Source organism: Phaethon aethereus, assembly GCF_964289735.1.
Source record: "Phaethon aethereus genome assembly, chromosome: 9".
In the NCBI taxonomy this organism is placed as follows: Eukaryota; Metazoa; Chordata; class Aves; order Phaethontiformes; family Phaethontidae; genus Phaethon; species Phaethon aethereus.
The window spans coordinates 2,192,975-2,220,552 of NC_138585.1; the positions used below are offsets into that span (position 1 = coordinate 2,192,975).

Genomic DNA, 27,578 nt, shown 5'->3' on the forward strand with positions numbered 1-27,578 from the left:
ATGGCGCAGTACGGAAGAGCCGCCGCCGCCGTGGCCGTCATCCGGCTCCGCAACCCGCCGGTCAACGCGCTGAGGTAACGGCGGGCGCGGCCGGGTGCCCCGGACGGCCGCCCGCCATTTCCTGTGCTCCGCAGGGGGAGCGCCCAGCCGGGGCTCGGGGAGCTGCGGCAGCGGGCGGCGCGGGCCCCGGCGCTTGCCCTCCACCGGTGGGCGGGCTGGGGGATTCCCTGATTTCCTTCCTTTTCACCTCATTTCCCCCTCCCTCGCCCGGGTGAGGTTCCCCCCCGGCCCCAGGGCAGGCTGCCTCTGCCGAGGGACCGCTCCAAACTACCTGCACCAGCCTTTGCAAGAAACATGCTGATTTTTTTCCATTACTTCTGCACTTTATTGTAATTTGCAGTGGGTTTTTTTCGCAGGAGTGGTGTCAGGCTCCTCGGTCTCTACATAACTGTCATCTCCCCCGGAAGCTGTTTAAAAACTTTGTGTATTTCTCATCACCCTTCCAGTCTTTATGCATCGAGACAATGCTTCCAGCAAGAAATTGCACCACAGCCTTAGCAGTTCAGCCATTTCGGCCCGGTGTTCCTTCAGAGCGCCTAGGTGAAAAACAGGTTTTCCTCTCCGATTTGCTAGCGGTTTAGTTGCCAGCTCCACACGCTCCACAGCGCATCTGGCACGTCCCAAGCGAGCACAGGGGTTGGGGCAAAGGGCTTTGTTGATAGCAGACATGGTTCCAACACGAGGAGCTGGCACCGGGATTAAAGCACAGCCAGGGCTGTCCGAAACGAAGGCAGTTCATTTGCCTTTTAAAAATGGCTAAGGAATTGACCTCTAAATTCAGGTCTTGGTCAAGAAAGGCCCCGGGCAATCTCAAACATAAGCCAGTAAAAAACAAAGTCAAACACCAATCTGTAGGAGCCCCTGAAATTTTAGTTTTTCATGTGTTTTGAAGAGGACATACGTGCTTTTTGGCTTTACATAATTTGTTATAAGGTATGTATTTTAGTTCATTTAGTTCTGAGTACCGCATAGGCCCTTTTTAAGCAGCTGTAGTTGAAGAGCTGCTCTGTAACAGCGACCATAGTGTCTGTTCAGTATATATTCACAAGCCAAAAAAATCCACTGCACTTATGCTCAACTTCTACCAGAAAGTTTGTTAAAAAGGAAGCTGAAAGAGACAAGTAAGAACATGAATAGGAAAGAGAACCTGCTGCTTCTCTGTAGCAAGCTACATTGTTCTGCAGTAACTGGTAATGCTCACTCTTTTGTTGCAACATGTTTAAAAGTGAAGTAAGATCGTTTCACATGACCTGATAATTATCATGAGAAAACAAACTTGGAGTGACGGTGAGGTTAGATGAACTAGACATGTAGGACTCCCAGAACTGCAGGATGCAAGACAGCCCTTGGACTTCCTGTCCCCAAGACCAGCCTAAGAAAACTTCCAGGCTGTACCCACAATAAACTCTCCATCCTTACCACAAAAAGTACAAAACACAAATCTAAAGATACGCGCTTAAGGAACCTTAACTCCGTCTCTTTTGAGAAGTCCTTGATATAAACCAAAGTTGCCTTCGAGCAGCAACTGCAAGCACCTCCACACCAGCCTCTTCAGGACAGACCCCTGCCTCTACCAGCCTTTACTCTTCACCCCTTGGTGCCCTCACAGGGTGCAGGTCCAACACTGTCAGCCAAGGGTAATGGATGGTGTGGTTGTGGTCCCGCTCCCCTGCCCCGAGAGAGAGAAGCCTGGCAGAACACTTTAGATCCATTGAGCACTGCATCTTCACTCCCCCCACACCTGTATTGTGCTGCCCACACTCTTCCCACTACCCACTGACAGCCCTGCAGCACGAAGGGCCTCGAGAGACCCCAGTGCTTGCTTCACCCATGTAGGCTCATTCCCCTGTGATGAGCTCCATAGATCCATAACACAACCTAAAATGGGACTGCTGTGATCCTGGCCATGGTTCCTCACAGCCAGTTGGGTTGGGTTGGTTTTTCAGCCAGCCTCGCTCTCTGCATCATCTCCTTCTGCAATTGCACAAGGAGCACTGCTGGCACAAGGGGCAGAGTATGTGGGGAAGGATGGGAACCTGCGCAGCATGGATTTAAATCAGTTAAGCTGCTGTGAAACTTCAGCTTGAGACATGCCTGTGGTCTTTGAGCGCATGTCAGAGTAATGCCTCTTTTAGAAGGGATCAATAATTACCTCATAGTTGCTAACGAGTAGTTTTTAGCTGAGACTTGGCTATAGCTAGGAAAGGTAGAGCACACTCTGATTCTTGCGTGTTCTGCTTCTGCTTATTTTATGTACTGGACCATAGGGGAGCAGGTTTGTGATTGCTGTTGGAAATGTTTGACTGCGTAGGTGATAGCAGGCAGTGGAAGGTACAGACAGCAGCCATCTCCTGCGATCCTGAAAATTTAATTTCACAGCAGGCACAGATACTTTTTAAAAGACTGGTGAGTTTTTGCTGCTCTGCTCCAGCCTCACCTATCCCTCCCCATTATATATGGTGCTTGATACCGTTTTCCCAGCTCCCAGGCCATCGCCCTGGCCGTTAGCACTTTAGAAGCCACTGATGGGTAGGAATTTGTTTTCTCCTGTCTGACACCATCCACTGCTGTGCAAGTACCTCCCAGGCAGTGCTTTCCTGAGGAATGTCTGCTGACTTGTGAGTCTGACAGCAAATTTGGCTGCCACACACAGACTCCCCCTTCAAGCTAATCTTTCTCTCCACCGGCAGATGTGGCATGTGCCAAATTTGATTTGTCTGGGGTTTTTTTTCCCCTGGTTTGCAGAAGTTTAGTATTCAGAGATCTGCATTTATGAGACCATGACATAGAGAGAAGGGATTTAGATATGCAAAGAACTGGGAAGTTTTGGGGAACAAACAGTCACGACTTGCAAGAGAAAGGACCAGCCACACCTCATAAGCAGAGGCTTATGCAGGGTGCTGGCACTAAAAATTAAGAAGGATGTGGAAGAGTATTTCAACATGTGAGCTGACAAGTGCAGAAAAGCTCCAGGGATGGTAAGGTAGGACATGGGGTAGGGAGAGTACGTGTGGGATTATATAAAGTATAACAGCGTAACAGCCATGACTGGAAAAGGCTCTCCCTGGCTGCTAGCGTGGCCATTCTGACTCCCATCAGCTTAATGATCAGAAAAGGAGGTTAGAGAAGCTCAACTTCAGATAGCTAGCAGTGATGGGAGAGTGTGATTACCTATGTGGGACTGGATCAGCACCTCATCGGGATGAGATGCAGAGAGAAAATTCTGCGGTGCAATGTGTCTGCTTCCTAAAACAACTATTCTAAATGCTCACGAAAAGGATGCCATTCAGGGTTTGGCCTTAATTTACGTGCATAACTCCATTCAAGCTGCATTAGCTGCTGTGTGACAGCAACTACTACACGGCTGGATCTGACACAGAGGCAAGAGAAAGCAGACCAGGAAAATCCAGCACACGAGTACTCAAGTTCAAGAAGGGAATTACGTAAACAGCAGTTAGTTCAAACAAAAACGCTGCAATAAGCGATCCAAAAGACAAAAAGCCTGCGACAAGGTGGAGCCTGGATTATTGTCGTTTGGGTTTGGGATCTGTGGGTTTTTAAGTTTATTAGAAGCCCAGCTAAACTGTTCAGCCAGCAAGTGATCTGATATTGCTTATCTGATATAAGCCTGCAAGGCTTGATGAGAAGGCTAAGATGACTAATGGAAAAGTTTGATTTTTTTTAAGAAGTGGAAAGCTTACTCAAAAGAGAAGAATAGGAAAGCCCATCAAACATGACAAGAGAGGCATAAACTGGAAATTCAGACTAAAAGAAAATCCAAAAAGTGGATCAGGGCATGCTAAAAAACAATAGCAAAAAGTTCTTTAAATGAAAAAAATATAACCCAGGATGCTGAGCTCAAAACTGGCAGTTACAGCTCAGGGAAGGGATCCTTACCTTTGATAGTTCTGTGAAATCATCAGCTCAATGTGCTGGGGCAGCCCAAAAAGCCAAAAATACTGGGTACCATCAGGATGTATGAGGTACATCAGAGCAGAGGGCATCCCTTTTCTGCAATGTAAAACCAGTTAACTGTTGTGTGTAGTTCTGGATTTTGCGTTTTCAGAAGGATATAGGGACGATCCAGAAAGGGACAACCAAAATAATCCAAGGGATGGTGCACTGCATCAAGAAAGCAGACTGAAAAGCTGAGTGTCATCAGTTTGGAGAGGAAAGGACTGTGGGAGAATAAGGTCAAGGTTTACAAAATCATAAAGTAAGTAAATAAATTAAAGGCATAACCCTTTACCAAATCCTGCAACAGTTGAACTAGGGGCATTTGACTGAACTAGTAGGAGATGGGTTTAAAACAGATCGTACAGAGCTCGCTGCCACAGGAGCCTGTGGAGGCAGGTGGATCAGCACAATCAGAAAGGGATTAGGCAAATTCACAGACACCAGGTGTATAAGGGATGCTAAAAAGAATGTGTGCAGACGTACATAGCAACATCCCCAATGCAGTGATTGTGCACGCTGGGCAAAGTGCAAGGGGAAAGGACCAGACGGGCATGTTTTCCATAAACAGCGTTTTCTACTGTTGGATTAGTGTCTCACTTCTTTAAAGGTGACTGAGTAAATTTTCAGGATTCCCTTAAATTACTTTTTTTTCTTCTTTTTTTTTTTAATGAAACAAGTTCACATTCACAAACCCTAGCTAGAATCTGAAATTATTAAGGTAAATAATAAAACCTTCTTACAAATCCAGTGCATCATCACTGCAATGAGTTTTATGCAAAATAAAAATAACCTGGTGTCGTCACCTACAAGAATATTCCCTTACCCTGGTCTGCACATGTTGTTTAACACCACCCCTGGCGTGTTTCTGAAACCTGTCATGCTGAATCATCTTGGCAGAATCACTTTTTTTGCAGTCAAAATAGTATATATGGCGGAGCTGACTATATAGCATGGGATTAAGCAATGGTTGGAATGCATGGCGTGAATTTTTGCATTGTTACTGTTAAATGAATGACACTGTCACAGTAATGAAACACTTATGCAAATTATGGTGACTTTTTGTTTCTTTAATGCTCTAGCTGTTTGAAGTTGTGATACTCTTGAGTATTTTCATAGTTTTACTGCCATACATTTTACTACAATACTTTCATCGAAAATTACATCTTTTAGTAATATGTGAGTTACAGAGCAATGCAGCCTGTGCGTTGGACTGTAGCAGATCCGGAGGCAAACGTATTGCTCCATCTTGGGAGAACGAGAGACTGCAGAAAGTCTGATGTTTCTTCCTTTTTGTACCACAAAAAAAATCCCACTGAGGAAAAGCTGCATGGAGGGAGAAGAAATATTTATGCAAGTACCAGGTCAAGTTATCCTCTGGCAAAAATAGTTCTATTGGGTTAATACAGGTCATATAGGTATTGAACTTATTTTGTGGCAGCCTTGACAACTAATTTTTCTTCTGATAGGAGTACGCTGTTGTAAGTGCTAATTTCCTACATAAAATCCTGAACCTTTCCATTTAATGCAGGCAAACCTTTTACATGGGCATTTTGCATCTGCTGATCACGTGCCTGCCACAGACACAGAAATGCTTTGTCTGCTTCTTGGCTGTTCCTGAGAGAATTGTGCCATTTTTCTACACAATATTTTCAAATCAGTAATTTAACATTTGTTCAGAATCCTGGTACATCTTTTCTTCCCCTCCTTTGCGCCATCATTTGTGAAGTGTAATGACATTTCATAATGGTTTTCCCTTTAATCTTCCAGCTGCTAGGTGAATTTGGTATTTCTGTGGCCTGGCTCTCCACTGATGGAAAAATAGACCTGTAAGAGCAGCAAGCACTGGGTGCAGCCCGTGGGTCCTCCTCAAATAGCAGCAGCCACAGAACTTCATATTCCAAAGGGAGTGAGATAAACCCCAAACTTTTAATATGTATTTTTTCCTACGTAACATTAAACCATTTATTAAAATTGGAAAGGCTTTCATATTCTGCTACATGGAACTCTACGCACTGTAAGGACCTCTACCCAGTCACCCAAGAGTTGTTTTTTTTTTTTTTTGTCATGGCCAAATTATTCTCGTTTTAAGTTTCAGCTTTCAGAACCATTGACTTCAGAGTTGCCTTTGATGGCTGGATGAGGCGGTTGGTACACAACTGGCTGTTCTCTCTCCAAAAAGAACATTTCCCTCTGTCTCTGGTTGTCAGGTCACAGGGCTCCCCACTGATCCTCTGTGCAGCATGGCCTTATCCTGGAGACCCCCTCTAGGCAGCCCCCCAACTCTCCACTTGACTAGCAGCCCCGGTTAATAGACTTTGCTAATAGCTTCTCTTAATTTTTGATTTTGAAGGAGGATATGTAGAGGTTGCTGGCAGGACTTCACACAGCTGGCTTACAGAAAACCTCTTTTCAGAAAACCCCAACTTCCCTTTTTCAGTCTATGGATTTCCACTTCAGTGCTGCAGGCTGCTGCCTGACATAAATAATGTGATCACCTACGCTGGATACACCTAGAAGCATTACACAAGTACAATAATATGTTTTTTCATCTACTTTATGACTTTTATTCACTTTTTAAGTGAAATGCCCTCAAATAGATTTAAAAACATGCACAAACTGAGTATGCATCAGGGCTTTCTGTCAGTTACTTTTAATTCATGCTCCTCCTCTCCGCTGGCCATCAGCAGAGCTCTGCTCTGTCTTTTCATCAGCCACCAAGCTTACATGTGAAACTGAGCTTACAGTTTGGAGAAGGTCTAGGAACAGAAGGTGTATTTATAAAGGACTGGGTGACCATGTATGATACTTCTTTGAGTATTCCTCCAGCTGCTTGTCGCTCAGATTTTCTGAATTGGAGGCATATCTACATATGTAGTATGTATACACACAGAAAAGTCTCTCTCACAACCTATATATACTTAGAAGTGTGTGTATATGAATCTGTTTTAGTATCTAAATTATATATACACACAATTTGTGTTAATACTTCTATTAATGGTGTTAGGTGTTAACGCTATTTTTACCTACCAGCTTCTTTATTGTTGCTGTCTTCTAAAACAGACTATATTCTCCATGTCCATCCATCCATACACACACACATATATATATAATTAGCTTCTAAGCTTCAAATGCCAAATGACCATACAAGTCAGGCCAGATACTTTAAAATACCTGATTCATAAAAATACTATTTATACTTTTACAGTTTCATTTTGATGTTCTTCATTAATTCTTTGCTGGCCACATTTATTGCTTGTGTCTGTGGAAATGTGTTCAGATAAGACAAAAAAAGAAATTCTGCTTAAGTTTTTAGGACCAAATTCACTTTGACAGGATCCCACACAAGTTTAGGTCTGGACCTATATACAGATCTTCACAAGGTGAAAGCATTAGAACTGTCAGCACAGCACTAACTCTGTGTCAGGTGTTTGAATGAAAGATAGCTTTTTATCCCTGGAGCTCATTTCCCTTTTTGAAAACTTCTTAGATTGTCAGTGGTTTAGCATTGATTACTTTTAAATTATGCTAACCTGTTTTCCTAAAAATCCGAATGTTTAATTCATGAAGGCATTTTCAAAAGAACTTTTCCCTAATGCTGCTTGCTTTGGAAACAGCGATGTCATAGCCTCAAGAAGACTCTCCAGCAAGTGAATGGCAGGCCAGCAGTCATAAGCTTGTTGGATTTTGGAGCTTGCCCTTGAAGAGAGAGGGAGACTAATGAGAGGAATCACCCGGAGAGTCTGTGGCAGAAGATGGGCTAGAGGAAAGACATGCTTGGATGTACTGCTCATTTTCACTGGGATGCTTGGCGTTTGTACCACAGACCTCTTGGAAAGGTAATGCAGCTGATCGTTACTCACCGATTCTCTAATTTATTTCAGTGTGACAGTTCTCCAGGCATTAGAGGATGGACTGAAGAGAGCAGATGCAGATCCTTCAGTGAAAGCTGTTATGATTTGTGGTGAAAATGGGAAATTCAGTGCAGGTAAGACATTTTTCATCAAACAGCCCAAGATAAAGAGGAAACTCTTTACCTCTCCACCCACTATGTCTGAAGATTCTCTGCCTTGTAACACTGCTAATAAAAGTCCTGATTTGGCTGGAAATGGCTACAAGACAGTGGGCTTTTTCTATTCTGCTGTGCCACAATTGACACGGGGCACATGACAAGTTGGACTGTCCAGGCCAGAAATAAGTTGCCCTGTTCATGCTGAAGTGGGCGGCAGCTTCTCATGTCCCTGATATACAAAGCAAGCCATGGAAAGTAAGGAGGCATCAGTATAAAATCTCTGGACCATCAACTGGTCCAGTGTATGGAACATACCTGGGGTGGAGTAGTGGTGAATAACAGATCTCCTCCAGTTGTTGAAACCTGAGAAGCTAGAGAATTTCTGTGGAGCTCTACATTGCTTGTTAGTAGTAACTTGCACTTTACTATTCCAGACTCAACTTTTTTTGTTTGTATGTGTGTGTGTTTAACCATATGTGTGTGTGTTTAACCAACAATGTCCACAATTTTCTGTAGTAACTACATCATTGCTAGTTACGTATTTTTGAACTGCCTTCTGAGCTCTCTGAATAGCTTCAAGGAGCCGGGGTTTCTTTGAAGGTGGTCCCAAAAGGGACAGTTGATTCCTGTTAACCACTCTCCTGCCAGCAGCATGCTCTGCAAGGGCTTGATTATCTGTGAACAGCTATGTTCAACGACAAAGGGGAGGATCATTCCAATCACTGTCTTCCCTACTAATTCCTCTTCATCTCTTTGTGCTAACTCAGGAGCTGACATTCGAGGATTTTCTTCTCTGAAGAGACAGGGTATTGGCTTGAGCCCCATCATCTCTCTCATAGAAAGGAGCGAGAAGCCTGTGGTGGCTGCCATTGAAGGCATTGCTTTGGGAGGAGGCCTGGAGGTGGCACTTGGCTGTCACTACCGGATTGCACATGTGAAGGTAACACATGCTGCAAACTAGAGAGACTGGTGAAGTCATCAGAAGCCATGCACCTGTGGCCGTGGACAGTATGGGAGGCTGCTTCTGGGGAACAGTGGGACAGCATGCCTTTCCTGGGGTCATCTGCTCAGAGAAGGGGGGCTTTATAGCTACAGGATACAAGTCTGTGTGCGCAGACATTCTTCACCTACAACACCATCCTTGACACGCTTTCATAAGTCATATTAAATAACTAATTTCAAATAATTTCTAAATATAAAATTGATTTGTAACTAGTAGAATTAGGTAGCAGCATAGAAACTTCAGTAACCAAGTGTTAATTTGCTGTAGGTCTCACTAGTCATTGTCTATATTCTGATGTAAATGGCTGTATCTTAAATACTGGCTCATGCACCATGACGTTCTCTTTTTTTTTTCCCCCAGCCCCGTGAATTTTGCATTTCTTTCGGCTAAAGGCTTAGTTTCAATAGGCAGTTGAAACTCAGCTAGCATGGAGCATTTGCAGTTTGATTCCCCATGAGCTCTGGTTCCTCAGGGAACTCTGACTAAAAAGACAGCTTTAAGAGTATCTTAAGGAATGATCTGGTTTTTTTCTTGAACCCCCTCCTTCAAGATTCAGGAATGCTGAACTACCTTTTAGCAGTACCTGATCTCCTTATAGAAACTCTTCACCGATAGGGCCATCCCCTCCTTCTTGCAGTGCGAATCGTTGTTTCTCTCCATGACAGCATGGGTTGCTATAACAGCATAAAGAGGTATTTATTCTGCATCACCCTGTATGACACCTAAGGTGGGTGCCATAAGTAGTGGTCTTAAAGGGACTGAACACCTCCTAAGAAATCAATGGGAAATGTGCAAACTAATTTTTTTTAAAACAAGGCAACAAAATCTAGATGGATTTTTAAGAAAAGACAAGACTCCCCCCTTCCTGCTGCCCCTGGCTTCTCTGCCATAACCCTGCTAAATGTCAAGTGCACCAAGAGCCTTTTGAAGGAAACACATTTGAAGGAAGATTAGGGAAGAGTTCGGTATGTGAGTGGTACCAGTTTTCCTTTACTAAGCTTCCAAGAATTAGAGCAGGGAAGTAGCAGGTAGGTCAGAGTGCCCTCCAGCATTTGGTAACAACTGCTTGAAAGCAGTGGTTTACATGAGTGTCAAACTGGGGGCTGCTGCTGGTCCCATAGCTCTCCTCCAGTGCTGTGCTAGTACACATACATCCACTCAAGGGTGAATTTGTACACAAGTTCTTGAAATGGATGAGTGGACTTTTGTCTTAAATGTCTTATGCGGCAAAAAGCAAGGATGAAGTTTCTATGTAGAAGTTTTGAGGTTTCCTAGAGGAGCAGCATGAGAGTCAGGTCTGCTTGTCTTTTCTATTCTGCTCAGTTTGTAATTATCAGTCTTGCTAATCAGATTTGTTGTTGAATTTGACTTCATTTTAGGCCCAGATGGGTTTACCAGAGGTCACCATCGGGTTACTTCCAGGTGCTGAAGGTACTCAGCGACTACCCAGGCTGATTGGGGTACCAGCTGCTCTGGATATAATCACCACAGGTAAAGTACTGTGCCTTGGCCTTGCTCTGTATATAAGAATATGGCACTGAGCCATTCCACCAGCTTGGTCTCAGAAACATTAATTTCTTTTACCCATTTAGCTGCTTGGGTTGAAATTCATCTTGTTTCCACTAATGATGGGCTAGGAAAGGGACATCCGTGCTTCTGAGGCATGTAATTAGTAATGCATTTTAGGTACCTGATGATGAACATGCCTCATATTTGAAGCCAGCTACCCACAAGTCATTTGATCGGATGGAAAAGAATGAAATTGCCCATCATGCCCCACTGCAGTCACCTTATTTCTCTTTTTGTCACAGGAAGACACATTCCAGCAACTGAAGCACTGAAGCTGGGCTTGGTCGATGAAGTTGTGGAAGAAAACACAGTTGAGGCAGCAATTCGCTTGGCCAACAAAGTGATTGGTGAGGAAAGAATTGTAGCAATGCCAAGAAATAACTAGTGATGTTTCAGGGCTAGAGAGAGTCAGAACAAAGCCCATCAGTTTATTCCAATTTTGGATCACAGCTGGTATTGCATGTATTGTGGTTGCACCATCAATAATGGCTGATCAAAAACAACTTTCTGCCTCTAGTGAAGGGGCTGGCACATCCTCAGCCCAACTTAATGAGCCATGAGCCTGTAAGTGACTCTGTTCCTCATCCTTTAGCTGCTATGTAACAAAATGGCCTGTGGAGGTGGGAAGGATGTGAAGAGGTTTATTCCCCCACCTTAGGAACATTCCTTGTGCAACTTGAGGAGCATCACCATAAGAGAAAAGAAGATACTTTTCCACTATTAACCTCCTTATACCTTGGGAAACACACCGTTGACTCCCATCAGGATTTCATCTGGAGGTCTGTCAATGAGACGTGTGCAAGGAAGCAAAAAACCCTTTCTGCTTCGATCCCATGGCCTTTACAGGCAATGCTTTTCCAAGCTGGGGTGCTGCTTTTGCTCCTGCAGTTCTCCACCACAAACAAGGCCCTTTCTTCTCTGTAGAAGCCCTTCCGTGCTAGAAGTTGAAGCAGCCTAAGCTTTGTCCTAAATGACAGGGCACCATATTTTTAGGATAGTTCAATGAATGGACTATTCTTAAAGGTTGGTGTCTGGTATACTTCCCTACAACTTGAGATCTATCAGAGAGGTGCAAAAGGGTATCCTTTGCTGAGTCCCTCCTTCTCACTGTATTTATCCTACGGTATTTTGGGGCTTCATTTTTAGTGCAGAATTGATGACGTTAAGCAGTCCTCTTTTCTCTTCCCCTATATGTAATGAGACTATTTAAATATAATTCTTTAGAAAGAGACGCATGATTTACTTCACTATTGCTTCTAAGAAAAACAAAGATACTTTGGTTCACTGATTTTGTCTGTTTTGAATGAGAACTCTGTTTCTCCATCTGTTGGGAAAGCAGTGAAGTATTACTATGCTTCCAGGCAAATTTACTCAACAGTGTTCCCTCCGGGCTTCTGAATGATGCCCTGCATAAGAGCCATACCAGTACCGATGGCAGCAGCAGTATGTCGTAAAAGGAGTAATAGACGCATTGCTAGAACTGGCAAACCAGCAAGCATTCTGGATTTCCACAAACACTATGTGAAATTAGGTGACATTTAGATATTTGTATGCTTATTTCTTCTGTGACAGACATTATGCAGTGGTTGACAGTTGTGAAAGTCAGCTTGACCTTAGAGGAGAACCTCAGGAAGGAATCAGTGAGCACGCTATTCCTCAGCATAACTTGCTTTTTGGTAGTTATGTCCACTACTGGCAAATTCCTTTTCAACTTCATTGGAAATTGTCACTACCAAAAAAAAGTTTTTTAGACTTGTGTAACCATACGAGGATCCTAGCTGGATGTTCAGCAGGTAACCTGTCCCAGTCCTACTCATTATTAGTTGTAGATTTTCTGTCTGTTTATTGCTGGTTTGAGTTACCTCAGTAAAAATGAGCAATGTCATTCAAGGTGTTCCACATCACACTATACACCAGCTCCAACAGCACTTTTAAAAATGCTTTCTGACATTCCAACAGCTTTTCTGTCATTTACAATATGTGCTTTAACAGTAAAAATACTGGCAAGCCAGCTAATCTCTAGCTCGTTCCTGCTTGGAAAATTTCTCATGAAAAGTTTTGATGCACCACTTAGCCTCAGGTCACCTGAAAATTTGAAAGATCAGTGTACCCAGAGTCCGTATGTTCCTTTTGAGTCATTCCTGGCCTTGGCCTTTGCCTAAAGTTAATACAATTCTCCTGCCATACAAAGGCAAACCAGCACTTTTATTTCTCTACATCAAGCACTGACTCAGGGCTGCAGAAGAGATGACAGTCTTGCATAGCTGCTCTGGTTTTTGTTCATGTTGAGTTCTGTTTTCAGCGAACATTTTTCAGATAATCCTAATAAAACCAGAGACAGAGTTGCACAAAAAAAACCCCACCATCACAGAAGCCCACTGTCTTTGTATGGTATGCAGCATTTTGCTTCTGATGAGGTTTGTTGTTTTTGGTTTTTTTAAATGTGAGGCTAAAAACTGCTGGCTTCTTACAGAGCAGTTTGGCTAAATAACTAGTTTTGTCACTGATGGAATTTCTGTTCCTGAGAAGGCTGTATTGCAAAATACGTCTCAAAGAAGCAGTTCAGAAATTATCTTCTTCTAAAGCTTTCTCAGCGCTGGAGCTGCAGTATCTGATGGCAAGAGATCAGTCTCAAATGAGTGGCCTTAGTGAAGCAAGCATCCTCGATTATCATTCGATATGTAGTTGACAGCTACCTTTATGGTAGGTATGTTGGGAAAAAAATCTTCCTCCACACATTTTTATGGATTATTCCTAATGAACACCTTCAAAATGAGTTCTGAAACAGTCCTGAATAGTGGTTGTAGGAATACACACAGACAATTATTAATTCTAAGTTAATTTTTTAATTGAAAAACAGTAATTACATATTGCAGATAAGAAGCAAGCATATGTTCCTGGCCTTCTTCAGGCAAAAGAAAGTGTCTTCACTTCTGAAGGTATTTTTTTAGAAGGAATAGACAGGAGCTAACTCCTGGGAGACAAGGAGAATGTTCTTTCATTAAACATGCTTGATAATCACTGCACTAATTCAAAGCTGCATTACATAATCTATCCACCTGATGGCATCACAAAATTGAAAGATTGCTGTAATTGCTTATCGCAGGCAGCAGCTTGTGGCTCATACTGCCCAGCGCTGGCTGGCCTGCTGTAGTCTTCCTCGGCTGGAGGAGAAAATGGCTGCTCTGCACAGCAGACTTCTTTGGAGCTCTCCATTTATAATCATCCCTCGCTTTCCGACCACATCTGCTGATGGACCTTCAGCATCTCAGAGCACAAAAGTATCAATGGCTTGCACCAAAGAGCCGAGGAAAATCAGTTCAGTTTAGCTAGACTAGCTCAGGCCCCACAGGAATTAAACTCTGCATGGAAAGATGATTATGAGTTTCTGACTGTAAGCCACTGGGAGTAACTGTGGAGGAAGCACGTGTTTCTTCTGAGTCTCATAAAACCCAGAGGAGTAACAGATACTGCTGTTAGGTAATTGCATGCTTTAAATGGAGACTTAGAGGAAGGCTTTCAGTTACAGCTGCAAGGGCCTATAGTGGGTCATCTCTGGGAAGATGTACAATATAAAGACATTTTAATCCCTCTCCAGGGCTCGGGATTCTGGCTGCCACCTTCTTTAGGCAGAAGGTCTAGCAAAGTGCCTCTTTGATACAACCAGAGTTTAGGAAAGGTCTAACAAAGACTGGACTTGTCTCTGGCAGGCCTGAGACCACCACAAGCCTGAGAAGCAGGGGTCCAGTTTCAGCTTTGTTTCTCAGAAATTCACAAGCAGTTCACTGCACCAGAAAGAATGTTAGGTCAGCCCAGCCTTGCATGTGAACTCCTGTAACATCCCAAGGCTTTACAGCTCTGGGATGATTTTTTTTTTTTTTTTTTTGCGCTTTAAATAGCACAATATTTGATACTGCATGCTTACATGTTGCTTTTGCTGATAGAAATTTTATAGACTTGTTCTGTCTCTTGGGCCACCTTGACTACAAACCCAAGTAAGACAAAGCAGGTATCTGTGCTGCTCCTGTGCATGGATGACACTTTTCCCTGCATCACGGATATCTGATACTGTTCATCACGTTCCTGCTGCTTTGATTTCAGAAATCAAGCCGTGGGTGTCCCACACTGATCTCTTCTTCCCAGGTTTGGATTCAGATAATTTTTTCCTGTTCATAAATATGCCCTTGATTCTTATTAGCATTGCAGAAGCAGAGGCACTGCATGGAGATGCTGTAGAAATACTTAGAAAAACCTATTTAGCTTACAGCTAAATCAGAGTTTTATTACAGGATACTGATGAGAGCTACTTTTCTACTGCTTCATGTCCTCCATCAGTATTTGTGCTTACAAGTACTATTTACTCTCTGAAGATCAGGGCTTAAGGGCTTCCAGTAGTATTCTTTTTTACCAGTCCTTTCCACATCAGAGGTGTCGTATGAAGTCCCTTGATCCACCCAGTCTTAAGTGGCCTTCCAGCCATCAGATCTGCTTTCTGGGACAAACCTGAAGTTTCCTCCAGTGATGAAATGAAATCCACTATTTAAGTCCTAAATAAAGAACTGCAGATAAAGAGCATTTCTGGGTTAAACACACACATTTAGGGGAGAAACAAAGGATTGCAAAATAAAGGAACATTATCCTGACTAAATCCTGCAATACTGGCAGATGCAAACTGTATTCACTATCAATGTGAAAACATTATTTTTATGAACTCTGATTACAAGGGAAGCTACTTATACAGTGAGTGTTCGTCTGTGTTCTCCAAAAGGCTTAATTAAAAGCCTGACCTCTGAAGACCATTATTTCAAGAAATCCATCAAGATAACTTATCCTGGAAACTCGTGTTTCTGTTTCTCTCAAACATTTTTCAGTCTTGGAGGAAGAGCTAGAGTCAGGACGTGTTCTTCGGGCAACCGAAGAATGACCGCAGCGCTGCCATTACTTTTGCCCTTCAGCATCCTGTGTGTGATTTCCTGCTCCTGAGTCTTCTGCTGATGCACTGGCACTTTCCTAACTCCGACAGCAGGAAGAAAAAGGGGAGCTGGATGCACTATGCCACCTTTGAAGGAAGTGTGCCCCTGTGGCAGAGCTCATCTAACAGAAGCTAGGGCAATGAGACCATATGCCAGAAAGCTTCTCGGCGTAAGGTTCTCTTTAGAGGGGGGCCCACCCACCATCCTGCTTTGGTGGCGGTCCTGGGCGCTTCTGGGAACAGTGCTGCAGCTCAGTGCGGTAACATTGCTACATGGTTAGTTAACGATCTGGATGTGGCTATGATGACAAAAGGGTCTTTGTGAAGACATCAGAATATTAAGGGAATACGTCTTGAATTTCTGATCTTATTCCTCCATGGTCTTTACTGAGGCAAGCTGCCGTTAAGAGCGTAGGAAGAGCCTGAGTATGGCCAGATCTGAGACCTCCCAGCAGGCACCAAGGTTTGTACTTCTGACAAGGATGAAGAGGATTTTGGCATCTGAAATGTAACTAACTTCTCTCAATTAAAATCCTGTCTAGGTATCACCATAGCAACCTCTGTCTGTAATGAGCCTCAGGTATTTGTGTGGCTGCTTGATTCACCCCTTGCTGACACAGAAGCATGAACTCTCCCTTGTTATTCGTTTGCTCCCCAACTCATGCTGCGTGTGCTGTCCTCTTGGTTAGTCCCAAAGTGACTAGACAGACTCCTGCTGTCAGGGAAGAATTGAAGTCAGGGTATATTTCTCAGTCTTTTGTAAATGCTTGGGTCAGGACCCTGGCTGGAATGCATCTGGCTAGCAAAGTCGATTGGGCACTGAGTACTAAACAAAAAAAACTTTAGTAGTAAAGCTTATAGAAAGAGCTATATGAATGTGGCAGCTGGGACTGCGGAGTAGGAGAACTGGAGAAGTCAAGGCACTCTGTGTAGCTGAGAAAAGGAAGGAGACAATTATTTCTTTGAAATCAAAATCTTGCTGTTTTTGAAGTCTGAGAAGAGACTTGAAAAATTTTAATTGTCAGAGCAAACAGAAAGCTAAAGAGAAGTGGCAGACACTAATTCTAGACCCAGGTCACTGTGCCAGGCAAGCCCTAATGCAGTGAGCTTAGGAGGGAAAGAGATAGACTGCATTCCCAGTTTATGCAGAAAGGGGTGAAAATCTGTAGTCTTCCAGATGTGTAACTCCATTTTTCTACCCCCAGGCCAGCCATTGGGACCCCGCAGGCTCAGCCTGAAGCCAGTTCCAAAATTGCCCAACATGGAAGCATTTCTCAGTGAGGCTCTTGTGAAGGTGAAGAAGCAGGCCCAGGGCTGCCTGGCTCCAGAGCTGTGCTTCCAGGCAGTCAAAGCCGCCACAGAGCAGCCTTTTGCAGATGGAGTCCGGAAGGAGCGAGAGCTGTTTAATGTCCTGCTGACTTCAGGCCAGGCCCAAGCACTGCAGTATGCTTTCTTCACAGAGAGAGTGGTGCAGAAGTGGACAACACCCAGTGGAGCGTCATGGAAAAGCGCTTCCCCTCAGCCCATCCGCAAAGCGGCTGTGATCGGTAAGGGAATGAAAAAGCTGTTGTGGTTGCTGACTGCACAGCTGACAGCAGAGCTGAAGGGGAGTGGGATGAGTGTAATCAGGCTTTACTCATGGCAGAAGGCTGAAGTGGGATTCCCTAGCTGTCACTCACCAGAGTCACCGGTACCCATCACTGGCAACGGTACACCACACCCACAGGTGACGTGCGAGGAGGGAAGTTGTCACTGCACTGGTAAGCTCAGAAATTCAGGTGGCAAGTCACATCCCCATAGATTGTTACCTGATGCCACCTCTTTCTTTGGAAGAATAAGTTCCTCTTACTTTAGAGACTGCTTCACCTGTGGATCATAAGCAGTCTGTTCCCTTTAAAATGCTGCTATGTTGAGTCCTGGCTTTGGCCCATGTTATAAGCACGTTTGCATAAAATTCTCCTCCTCCCGGTCTAGTTCTGTACTGCAAGTGCATGTGCACAGAGTCACTCAGGGATATATTAATACAAAAATGTTTTGACACCTGTATTTTAAGATTTCATCTCACTGGGATCCGTTCCTGCCATTTTGTAGCCCAGCAAGATAATGCCTTCATTAATTTTTTATAAGAGCAATTTAAATAAAACCTTTGATGCACTGCTGAGGTTTTTTTTAAAAGTATCTTTCAGCTCTGCCTGTTGATAGTAGCACTCAAAAAATGGTTAGACAAGTAATGGAACACTTTGAGAACATCCGTCCTGTCTCAGAGAAAGTTCACCAGATCATCACTGCTCTTTCCTGGGTACTTCACAGGCCTCTTGTGCTCTGCAATATGAGCCCTCTGAAAGCTCATTTCAGGCCATAGAAACACTTTTTTGGAAGTGCCCTTCTCTTCATTAGCTGCCATGCCATATTTTTCATTAAAATGGTTTTTAAACATTGGTCCACAGACCTTGTGAGGAGAATCCGTGTCTGTTATAGGATGCAGGTAAAGAGGCATGAATTATTGCCAAGCTCATGTGACTTGAAGAACACTGTTCTTTGGACACACACAATCCCAGACAGGGATTTCATGTGTCAGTGACAGCCCCGCAACACGTGCTTTGGCAGGAAGGGCATGTATTGAAGTTGTGTAGGAATGATCACGTGACTAGAATGGGCATTCTTTGCTACGTACTGATAGATCATGCCAGAATAATACACTTGCAGAGTCTCAATCTCAATGACATTTTAGCCAGAAGGGCTGTTTAGATCTAATCTGCTTATTTTGGTGCTATAACTGAGCTAGAGGGAAGTCTAAGGACAAATGCAATCTCTATTTGAAAGTTTCTAGTAGAAACATAATCTGTATCTTATTTCCAAACAGAACTGGCTGGGCTACATCTCCCATCCACTGGATTTAGTATTTGCATCTCATCTCCAGACAGGCTTATGAATTCTGGTCTGAAATTGCCCCAACCTCTACCCCCAAGTTTCGGGGTGTGTGTAGCTGGTTACAGACAATGCTGAAGTTAAGCCATACTTTTTACAGAATAAATAAACTCAGTGCTTTGATACTTTTGCTGCAGAGCACAATCTGTCACACATTGGTCATTTCTATGACACTGAACTTCCTCTAATTTTTCAACACTCTGTAAAGCACACATAGCCAAAGTGGCAACACTGTTCCAGGAGTAATTACACTAAGACCAGGTACCGAGATGTTTCTTCCTTGCTCCTGCTTAGTATGCTTAAGGTAACAGCCAACTTTCCTATTAGCCATGTTCAACACATCCTGTTAATTATCTACTGGCAGGGAGCAACTGCACTCCAGGGGTGGGGAGCCAATGGCAATAACACCTCCGGGGGGAAGAACCACAGAATCTTTGAGGCTGGAAGGGACTTCTGAATGTCATCTTGTCTGACCCCCCTGCTCAAACAGGGCCACCCAGAGCCAGTTGCTCAGGACCATGTCCAGACAGTTTTTGAGTATCTCTAAGGATGAAGACTCTACAACCCTGCTGGGCAACCTGTACCAGTGCTGTCACCCCCACAGTAAAAAAAGTGGTTTTTTATGTTCAGATGGAACTTCCTGTGTTTCAGTTTGTGCCCGTTACCTCTGGTACTGTCACCAGGGGCCACTGAAAAGAGTCTGGCTCCATCTTCTTTACACCTGCCCTCAGATATTTATATACCTTGGTGAGATCCCCCTGAGCCTTCTCTAGGCTGGAATCACAGCTCACACAGCCTTTCCTCATGAGACACACGCCAGTTACTTAATCTTCGTAGCAGCCCTTCACTGAGCTCATTCCAGTAGTCCCATATCACTCTTGAACTGGGGAGTCCCAAACCAAACACAGTACTCTAGGTACAGTCTCACCAGTGCTAAGAGAGGGGAAGGATTGCCTCCCTCAGCCTGCCAGCAAGACACCTCTTAATGCAGCCCAGTGTACAATTAGCCGCCTTTGCCACAAGGTCATATTGCTGCTCGCAGTCAACTTGGCATCCACCAGAACCCCCAGATCCTTTTCAGCAGAGCTGCTTTCCAGTCAGCCCCCAGCATATACTGGTGTATAGAACTATTCAGTCCTAGATGCAGGACTTCACACTTCCCCTAGCTGAACTTCACAAAGTTCCTGTCAACCCATTTCTCCCTCTGGATGGCAGCACAACCCACTGCTGTATCAATTATTTACAGTACCTGAGCAAGGCAAGCAGATCATGGCCAGGATCTACTAGAAGTACAGATGATCAAGCAAAGTTCACACAATGGTGCAGGTCGAGGGTAAAGTTGGGAAGCCAGGCTGAGGTCTGGATCAAAAGTGTCTATAGCCTGGCACAGCCACAGTAAAACACCAGAACTCTTCCAATATAGCTTAGAAAAGGACTGAAGGCCCAGGTCTGAGCTTAAATGGGGCTCCAAGGCCCATGGACAGTGCGTGTGGGTGGAGGCTCCAGGTGTAGCTAGTCAGGGTCATTAAACCTTATCAGTGCACTCAGGGCCTTGACACAAAGACTTCTAATGCCTTTTCTGAATCGCTACTTCTATCAATATAGCCCCCATAGCCCACAATTACAGCTCGCTTTGTTTATGCTAGTTGTTCACATTATACTTCATTTGATGAGTGGCATCTGTTTTGGAGATTATTGTTCACCTCCTTTTAACTCTGAATCCCACGCCATATTAAGTGTCACTGCTTTCCATTGCTTCTTTCTGCCACCCCACTGTGCTTTTTCTCCTTCCTCTGGAAGGTTTTCCTCCTATGTTGCCTTTTGATATTGGTGAAATTGCAAGTCCGTTAGGTGTAGAACATGCCAACACAATTGTATTTTTTCTTTCAGGCTGCTGTAATAAAGTCATTCTCCAGCCAGTACCGTGCTGTAGAGTCTATCTTAATTTCACATTCTTGATCTTAAGTACATTCTTGCAGCACTAGAAATCAAAATCTTAGGGATGATTTTTGAGGGACTGACACCTTTTAAAAAAGTGGTGCTCATCCATGTAAGTATTGAGCTTACCTAGGTGATCCAGGGTCTCTCTATTTTCACTGCAGAGAAGAGGGCAGTCAGAGCAAGATGTTGCATCCATTTTGGATGGTCAGAAATCATTCAGACCCCATTTTCCAATAGACAGTGCTGTGCTGTTTCACACGCTAAAACCATGTTGCATTATACTGCTGCTCCCATCTTTTATCGCTGCACGATGGGAAGCAACTGAGAAGATCATGTTGACTTCCTCCTCCTTCAGTACCTTTTCTGTAGGCACAGAGGACCTTTAGGGTTGGAAGCAGTGCCATGAATGCTAGGGGCACCTTGCTTTGTGGCTCCCCTGTCTGCCCAATATTAGCAGGAACTTGTTGGAGGGAAGCTGGCACATCACTTGCTGACCATGTCTTAATGTCAATTCAACATCAAGGATGATCTATCATTTTTGTGGGCATGCATGATAGGTAGCATTGCTGATGAACTGGCAAACATTCCTGTGTGGTGCTGGCGTCCCATCAGCTACCTTTGTCTGCAGTTTGCTTGCTGAAAGACTGATAAGCAGGTAACACCCAGCTATGTGGGATCCCGCCTGCTCTTGCCCTAGCTGTTCTTGACTGTCTTCAACCACATGCAGTGTCACCCATTTCATTTGTTTCTGTTTGTTCTGAACTCTTGGCTCCCATCTCTTTCCCCTTTCTCTGGTTCCTCATCACCCAGAAAAAGAGTTCATCTCTGTCCCTTCTGCAGTCTTCATAGCTCCCTGCTTGCTTTGAGCATCATGTTATTTCTGCTTGAAATTAATGCCCTGAAACAGACAAAGAAGCAGCTCCAGCCTGCAGCAGTCTGCCACCGCCAATTGCTCATTGTTGTTTTTAACAGGAAAACTGGAACAGTCTTTGCATATTTTTACCAATCTATAAAGTATTATTTCAGTTGCCTGGCATTTCGAAGTCCAAATATTCATTACAGTTGAGAATATTTTCCACTGATCTGTATTTCTCTAGTGTGTGTGACTGTATGTGAGTTGCTTTGTACATATTTCGAGTTCATTTGTTTGGAAATTTCCTTTTAAAGTCCTTCAATTAATTTTTCATGATTTTTCATATTCTAAGTACATCATGTGACAGATCAATAATTAACAATCATTAATCGCTCAGCTTGCCCAGCAAATGGATTTTTTGTATCCATATTTGGCCTGAAATTACATGGGTTCAAGTTTAGTTTTATTTATATGTCAAAGCTACATTTCACAACGAAAGACCAGAAGCAAGATGGCTAGACACTTCCTTTTCCTGAAGCAGATTTTAGTCGTCTTTTGAAAGATGTGCCTTGGGCATGAAAGATTGTAACACAGCTCTGAAAACTGTCCCCTGCGTGGAAGATAAGAATATAGGGTTTGTTCATGGTTTGAGGGTAGTGAGAGCACTACTGAGGAAGAAAACAGAACATACGGTAGAAATCCTGGAGTCATTCCTAGCGGTGGTTTGGTCTGTGTGATCTGAGCTGAGCATGCGACATTTCCCTTTCTCTCTCTTCTACAAGCCTTGCATATGTAAGGCCCGATGATTCCCTACTGTTTTTTTCTGCTCTGATATGTTCTTCCTCAAGATCACTCGGCTTTATAAAATTGAAAAGGGGAGTCCTCAGAAATGCTTTTTTCCCTGCTAGATAGCCAAATCTCTCATTAGTTTTATAGCCCAATTTTAGAAAATATTTCCAGGGGAGTCATGCTGTACAAGGTCTAATGTAACAAAACCCTTGGGGCTTTCATTGCTCTCTCTGCCAGCTTCATTAAACATCATTTCATACAGGCCACTGAAGAGTTATGTAGTAAGTTGAGAGGCAGCTTTTCTAGGTCAGAAACAAGCTTGGCAAATTCATATCTAATCTATAAGCCTATTCCTGTGGCCTAGAAAGTGAAGTACTACAAGCATGTATGCCTGTCTGTCATGGGATGGTGAAAACCTAGGTGGAAGGACTCATACTACATGTGGACAAAAGGAAACGGGGGGATCAGCTAACACCACTGCAGAACTTCCCTTGGAAAGAAGGCTGGAGAACCTCTGCTCATGGAAGAGGTTTTGGTTTAGGAAGAAGCAGCGTGCTCATATTGCAAGAGAACTGGTAAGATTTCAGTCATGAGACTGAAGCTGAGAGGAACAGGAGTTAATAAGGCCCAGGATGTGTGTGTTATTTCTTTAGTAGAGCTTGGAAATTCTAGGGAGACATCCCAGGTCTCCACCCTGGAAAGGAAGAAGAGACTTCAAGAGGGAGCCGTGAAGAACCCAGATGTGGAACTGCAAACCCCTGATGTCTAGAGAGCCTTAAAGATGGGGCTGGTCTTGGTGGGTACGCATGGGGTGGTGAGCTACCCTCCCGCACTGTCTGAGAGCAAAGCAGCCCGTGTAGCTCACCAAAGACAGGGAAAACACGGTCTCTAACTGCCCCTGCTACCACATCCAAGGCTCTGAGTACTGAGCACTCCAGTGAGAGGAGCTATTTGTGTTTGCGGGTTTTTCAGTCAGCAATCCATGGACACTGAAATACTAAGAACTGATTCATGTTATTCTAGTTTTATTTTCAAATTAGCTTTTAGTAGTACTTGATTAGGAAGTAGCAAATCTAATTTCCTAGAAAGGAACTTCAGCATTTGCTTGGGAGTGTAATGGTTTATAAGCAGGCTGCCAGATAGTGATGTCTGCAAAAACGATCTTCTTGTGGCTAAGCAGGGAATGTTTTTAAATGTCTTGTGTGTACACATGCTGAGGGTGGACAGAACTAAACCAGGGGTGTGTAGCTTGTAGGAAAAACATACTACCTTTTTTGACCTTGATTGTTGGAACTTGTTTAACCGATGACATAATTTCAGCTCTTCTTTACAAAGCTGCTTTAGACAATTTTTTTTAATCCCCTTGTTTCTGTTTATTTGTTTAGTTGACTTTCGTTTGTAAACCTGGGATTAAAAAAATGATTTTTACAGAATTATAACCAACCGGTACTTTGTCTGGTTGTTGCTTTATCTAGGATATTAATAATCCTCCCCTTCAGATGCTTAACACTTTTAAAGCTGGTAAAATTGTGCTGGCCTTCTCTTACTAGTTTGTATTAACTTAGTCTGAAAAGTCTCCGTCATGGGAGAGCAGGATAAATAATGTGGGTTATCACAGGAAAGTGTAAGCATGCAGCTTCGATTAATGTAATAGAGGGCAGAGCTGGTGGAAGGGCTCAGAGGGAGGAAAGGGATCAAGCCAGTAATCTCTACACTGGTATTCCTGGGGGTATGATCTGGTAGTAGCGCATTCATGGATCTTGGAGAAAAAAAATAACAGCTTGAATGGATGCTTAGTTACAGGAATTCTGGGCAAGTGCTTTAACTGCGCGGTTGTTCAAGGAAGACTGTCTTCGAGAATCTTCAGCAGTTAGGAATGGCCTGTGTTGGAGGATTTGGATAGTTCCCAGTGAGCAGAAATGCCCAATACAGAGTGCGAACAGCAAGCAAAAGGCTACTGATGTTCCGGAGCAATTAAAAAGGAGATAGAAGACGCTGAAATCTGGATTAAGAACACTGTGTTAGTTCCATCCTGTTTGATCTGGCGACAAGAGACATACAAGACATTAAAGACAAGGTTTAGAGAAGATCAGTGTCCAAGATCAGCTGAATTTTCTTTGCTTCAAAGATTAGGCAGTGAAGTGCAGAGGGAGGAGAGGAAGGGGACAAATAGGAAGCTTGGAAGGAGGGAGAAACCAATTGTCTGAGCGTTGCTGGTGTCAAAATCTCTGGGTGCAGTGTGTTTGCTTACACTAATGTTCTGCTATGAGTGCCCATAAAAGACCATCTCACAGGAAGAGAGAGGCACTGATACCCTCAGACTGAAGCATGCTTATGAAACTGCCTGCTAGAATTTGTTAACAGGATTGAAGCTGAACCTCAGATCTCCTGCCTTTGATCCCCAGGATCTAACTCTTAAGTGATGCTGGTTTCCATAGGTATAAAACTTTGCAGGGAGAAGACATGAATCACATGGTCTGCACATGCTGGAGTGAATCTCTCTGATATTTTCTAAGCTTGAGAGGACATTAACTTGCCTTTATGCTACTGCTTTTCAAACATTTAGGCTTACTGAAAAGGAGACTTCACATTCCTTTTTCCCAGTCTTCAGTTCTTTTTTTCTATCTGTGCACCACTCATTTTGCATAGGCTTCTGCTTTTTATCCTGGAGATACAAAGGAAGTGCTACTGTCAAGTGATTAATTGTAACATTTTCTATTCATAGTCTCTGATTCTGTCTCACTTTTATCCCTAGGGCTGGGAACAATGGGCCGAGGCATTGTGACTTCTCTGGTTAAGGCCAACATACCTGTGGTAGCCCTCGAGCAGAATCTGGAGTATCTGAACACGGGAAGAAAAGCCGTGATGCTCCTTTTGGAACGCGAGGCTATGAAAATGGAGCAGGGTGGCCAAACCCTGGATTTCCATAACCCTGCATGTCTCCAGTTCGCTGTGAACTTTGGTGTGTTGCGGGATGTAGATCTAGTCATTGAGGCTGTGTTTGAGAACATGGCACTAAAGAAGGAAATATTCCACAAGCTGTCAAGAATCTGCAAGCCAGGGGCCTTTCTGTGTACAAACACATCAGCCCTGAACATCGACGAAATAGCTTCTGCCACGGGCCGCTCACAGCAGGTCATTGGCACGCACTTCTTCTCCCCTGCTCATGTGATGAGGCTATTAGAAATAATCTATGGCCATCACACATCCCCCACCGCCATTGCCACCGCTATGCAGCTAGCCAAAGCGCTGAAAAAAGTTGGAGTGGTGGTAGGGAATTGTTTTGGGTTTGTTGGGAACAGAATGATGTTTCCGTATATACAACAGGCAGTTTTCCTTTTAGAGGAAGGAAGCAGACCAGAAGCTGTAGATCAGGTTCTTGAAGATTTTGGGTTTAAGATAGGACCTTTCCGAATGTCTGATCTTGCTGGGCTGGATGTGGGTTGGAGGTCTCGAAAGGGCCAGGGCCTCACTGGGGCCTCACTACCTCCAGACACACCTGCCCGCCAGCGGCATGGCCATCGCTACAGCCCACTGCCTGATCTTCTGTGTGAGAACGGCAGGTTCGGCCAGAAAACTGGAAAGGGCTGGTACCAATACGAGAAGGCTGGGGGCAGGACAGCCAAGCCGGATCCATGGCTTCACAACTTCCTGGCCCAGTACAGAGACACCCATCACATCAAGACCCGCTTTATAGACCAGGAGGAAATCCTGGAGCGATGTTTGTTTTCCCTCATCAATGAAGGGTTTGACATCCTGGCGGAGGGAATAGCATCAGGCCCAGAACACCTGGATGTCATTTATATCAATGGCTATGGGTGGCCAAAGCACAGGGGTGGCCCCATGTTCTATGCTTCTACCATCGGACTCCCTCGTGTTCTGGCTAAACTGCAGAAATACTCCGAGGCCCACCCTGATGTTCCCGGGCTCCAGCCCAGGGCCTTTCTGAAAAAGCTGGTAGCTCTGGGGAACCCTCCCCTCAAAGAGTGGATGTCCTACCTAAGCTGGCAGAGCAACAAGCTGTGATTTTGTTGATGCCCGCTATATAAATTCAATGGAGGCTGATCTCATGAAATAGGTGCTGTAATGGCGCTGTCTTTTCCAATCAAAACCAAAGTGCTACAGGCTCATAAACAATGTCACTGACCTTCCTGGGCCTTTGCAGAGAATAACTTTGGCTGATGGTTAACCTCAGTCTCCCTCTTGCTGCAGGTAACCACTGCCATCACCCACCCCTCCCACCACCAGCCTTACCCACCTGCTTTGCACGTCTCATTTTGCTCTGCCTTCAGGTCTTCACAGCTGTACATCTCTTCTACATCTACAGTCTGTCTTTTTGTGGGAGGGAGGGAGCAGCATCCACAGCCTGCAAAGTAAATCAGCATAGGAGGCAAGAGAGAGATGGTCACAGTTCACCTGAGACTGACTGTATCAACCAGATCCTGCCCTAAGTCTGTTTCCCAGTTTGTTCAGGCCTTTCCTGTGCAGCCCAGCTCCGCTGGATTCCCTGGCTTTCCCAAAGCCAGCCAGCTGGAGCCTGCTCCCTTCCTGCTGCTGGGGAGTGATGGCACCAGAGAAAAAAGCGCGCTCTGATGGCATCAGAGAGATAGTCAAATGAACTGGAGAGAGCAGGTTTGAGCAGAGACCAAGGGGCAAGGCCGGTACCATCCCTCTTCCTCGCTGCAGAGGAAATTCTAATAAATGACAAAAGCCACAAATGCATTGACCTGACCAACCTGACCTGTGGTGTTGATTCACAACTGGCCTTCTGCGTTCAGACTCCATCCTCCTTTTTCATTATCCCCACCCGGCTTTGACCAAGCAGAAACATCTTCTGGCATCTCTTAACTGTGGATATGCGTTGCCATCGCTCCAATTATCCTGCCTGCCTACAGCTACTAGGTTTTGGGGCTCAGCACGCTCTACTTGACCAGACTGAAGTCTGACCTGGCACTGACTGGGTTTTCACACACGCAGAGGGCACAGGAGCTGTGCAGGCAAGAATGTTGCTGCAGGCATGCAGGGATGTGGCAGGTCTCTAGCAGAGAGCAAGGAGAGTGAGCCAAACTTGCTCCAAGCTTGATGCTTTGGGACAAAGTCTCCCATTTCTCGTGTCTAGTGAATGTATCTTCCAGCCCAGTGTGGGGAATAGCTTGGTTTGGTTTCCCTTCTCAGGAAGATTATCATTGGATGTCTAACTTTTGCTTTTTATTTTAATAAAAGTGCTTGGATTATCTAATGACAGACTATATGATATCAGATGGGAAAGTAGAAAAAAGAAAATGTTCTTGTTCTTTCTTTATACATATCTCCGATGCTTCCCTACATGGCAGAATTACATCATTTTCCTGTTCGTGGAAGAGTTTGTGTTTGAAAAGGCTGCATGCTTCTTTTTTTTCTAAACATGTCTTATTTTGCCCTTATCGGCCCCTGTTCTTCAGTGGGTGAGGGTGCAAAACTGAGGGCAGGAAACCCTTCAGAAGTCACAAGCTAACGC

General features: G+C 44.2%; 1 protein-coding gene across 1 annotated transcript; it reads left to right on the top strand.

Moving 5' to 3' along the window:
- On the top strand, positions 1-26,107 carry EHHADH (enoyl-CoA hydratase and 3-hydroxyacyl CoA dehydrogenase; the record flags this gene model as incomplete). The annotated part of the gene is made up of 8 exons (XM_082003580.1): positions 1-74; positions 7,899-8,002; positions 8,794-8,966; positions 10,409-10,520; positions 10,841-10,945; positions 14,700-14,741; positions 16,776-17,117; positions 24,837-26,107. 8 exons carry the CDS (start codon positions 1-3, stop codon positions 26,105-26,107), a joined length of 2,223 nt encoding a protein of 740 aa, XP_081859706.1.
- Positions 26,108-27,578: the final 1,471 nt, after the last annotated feature.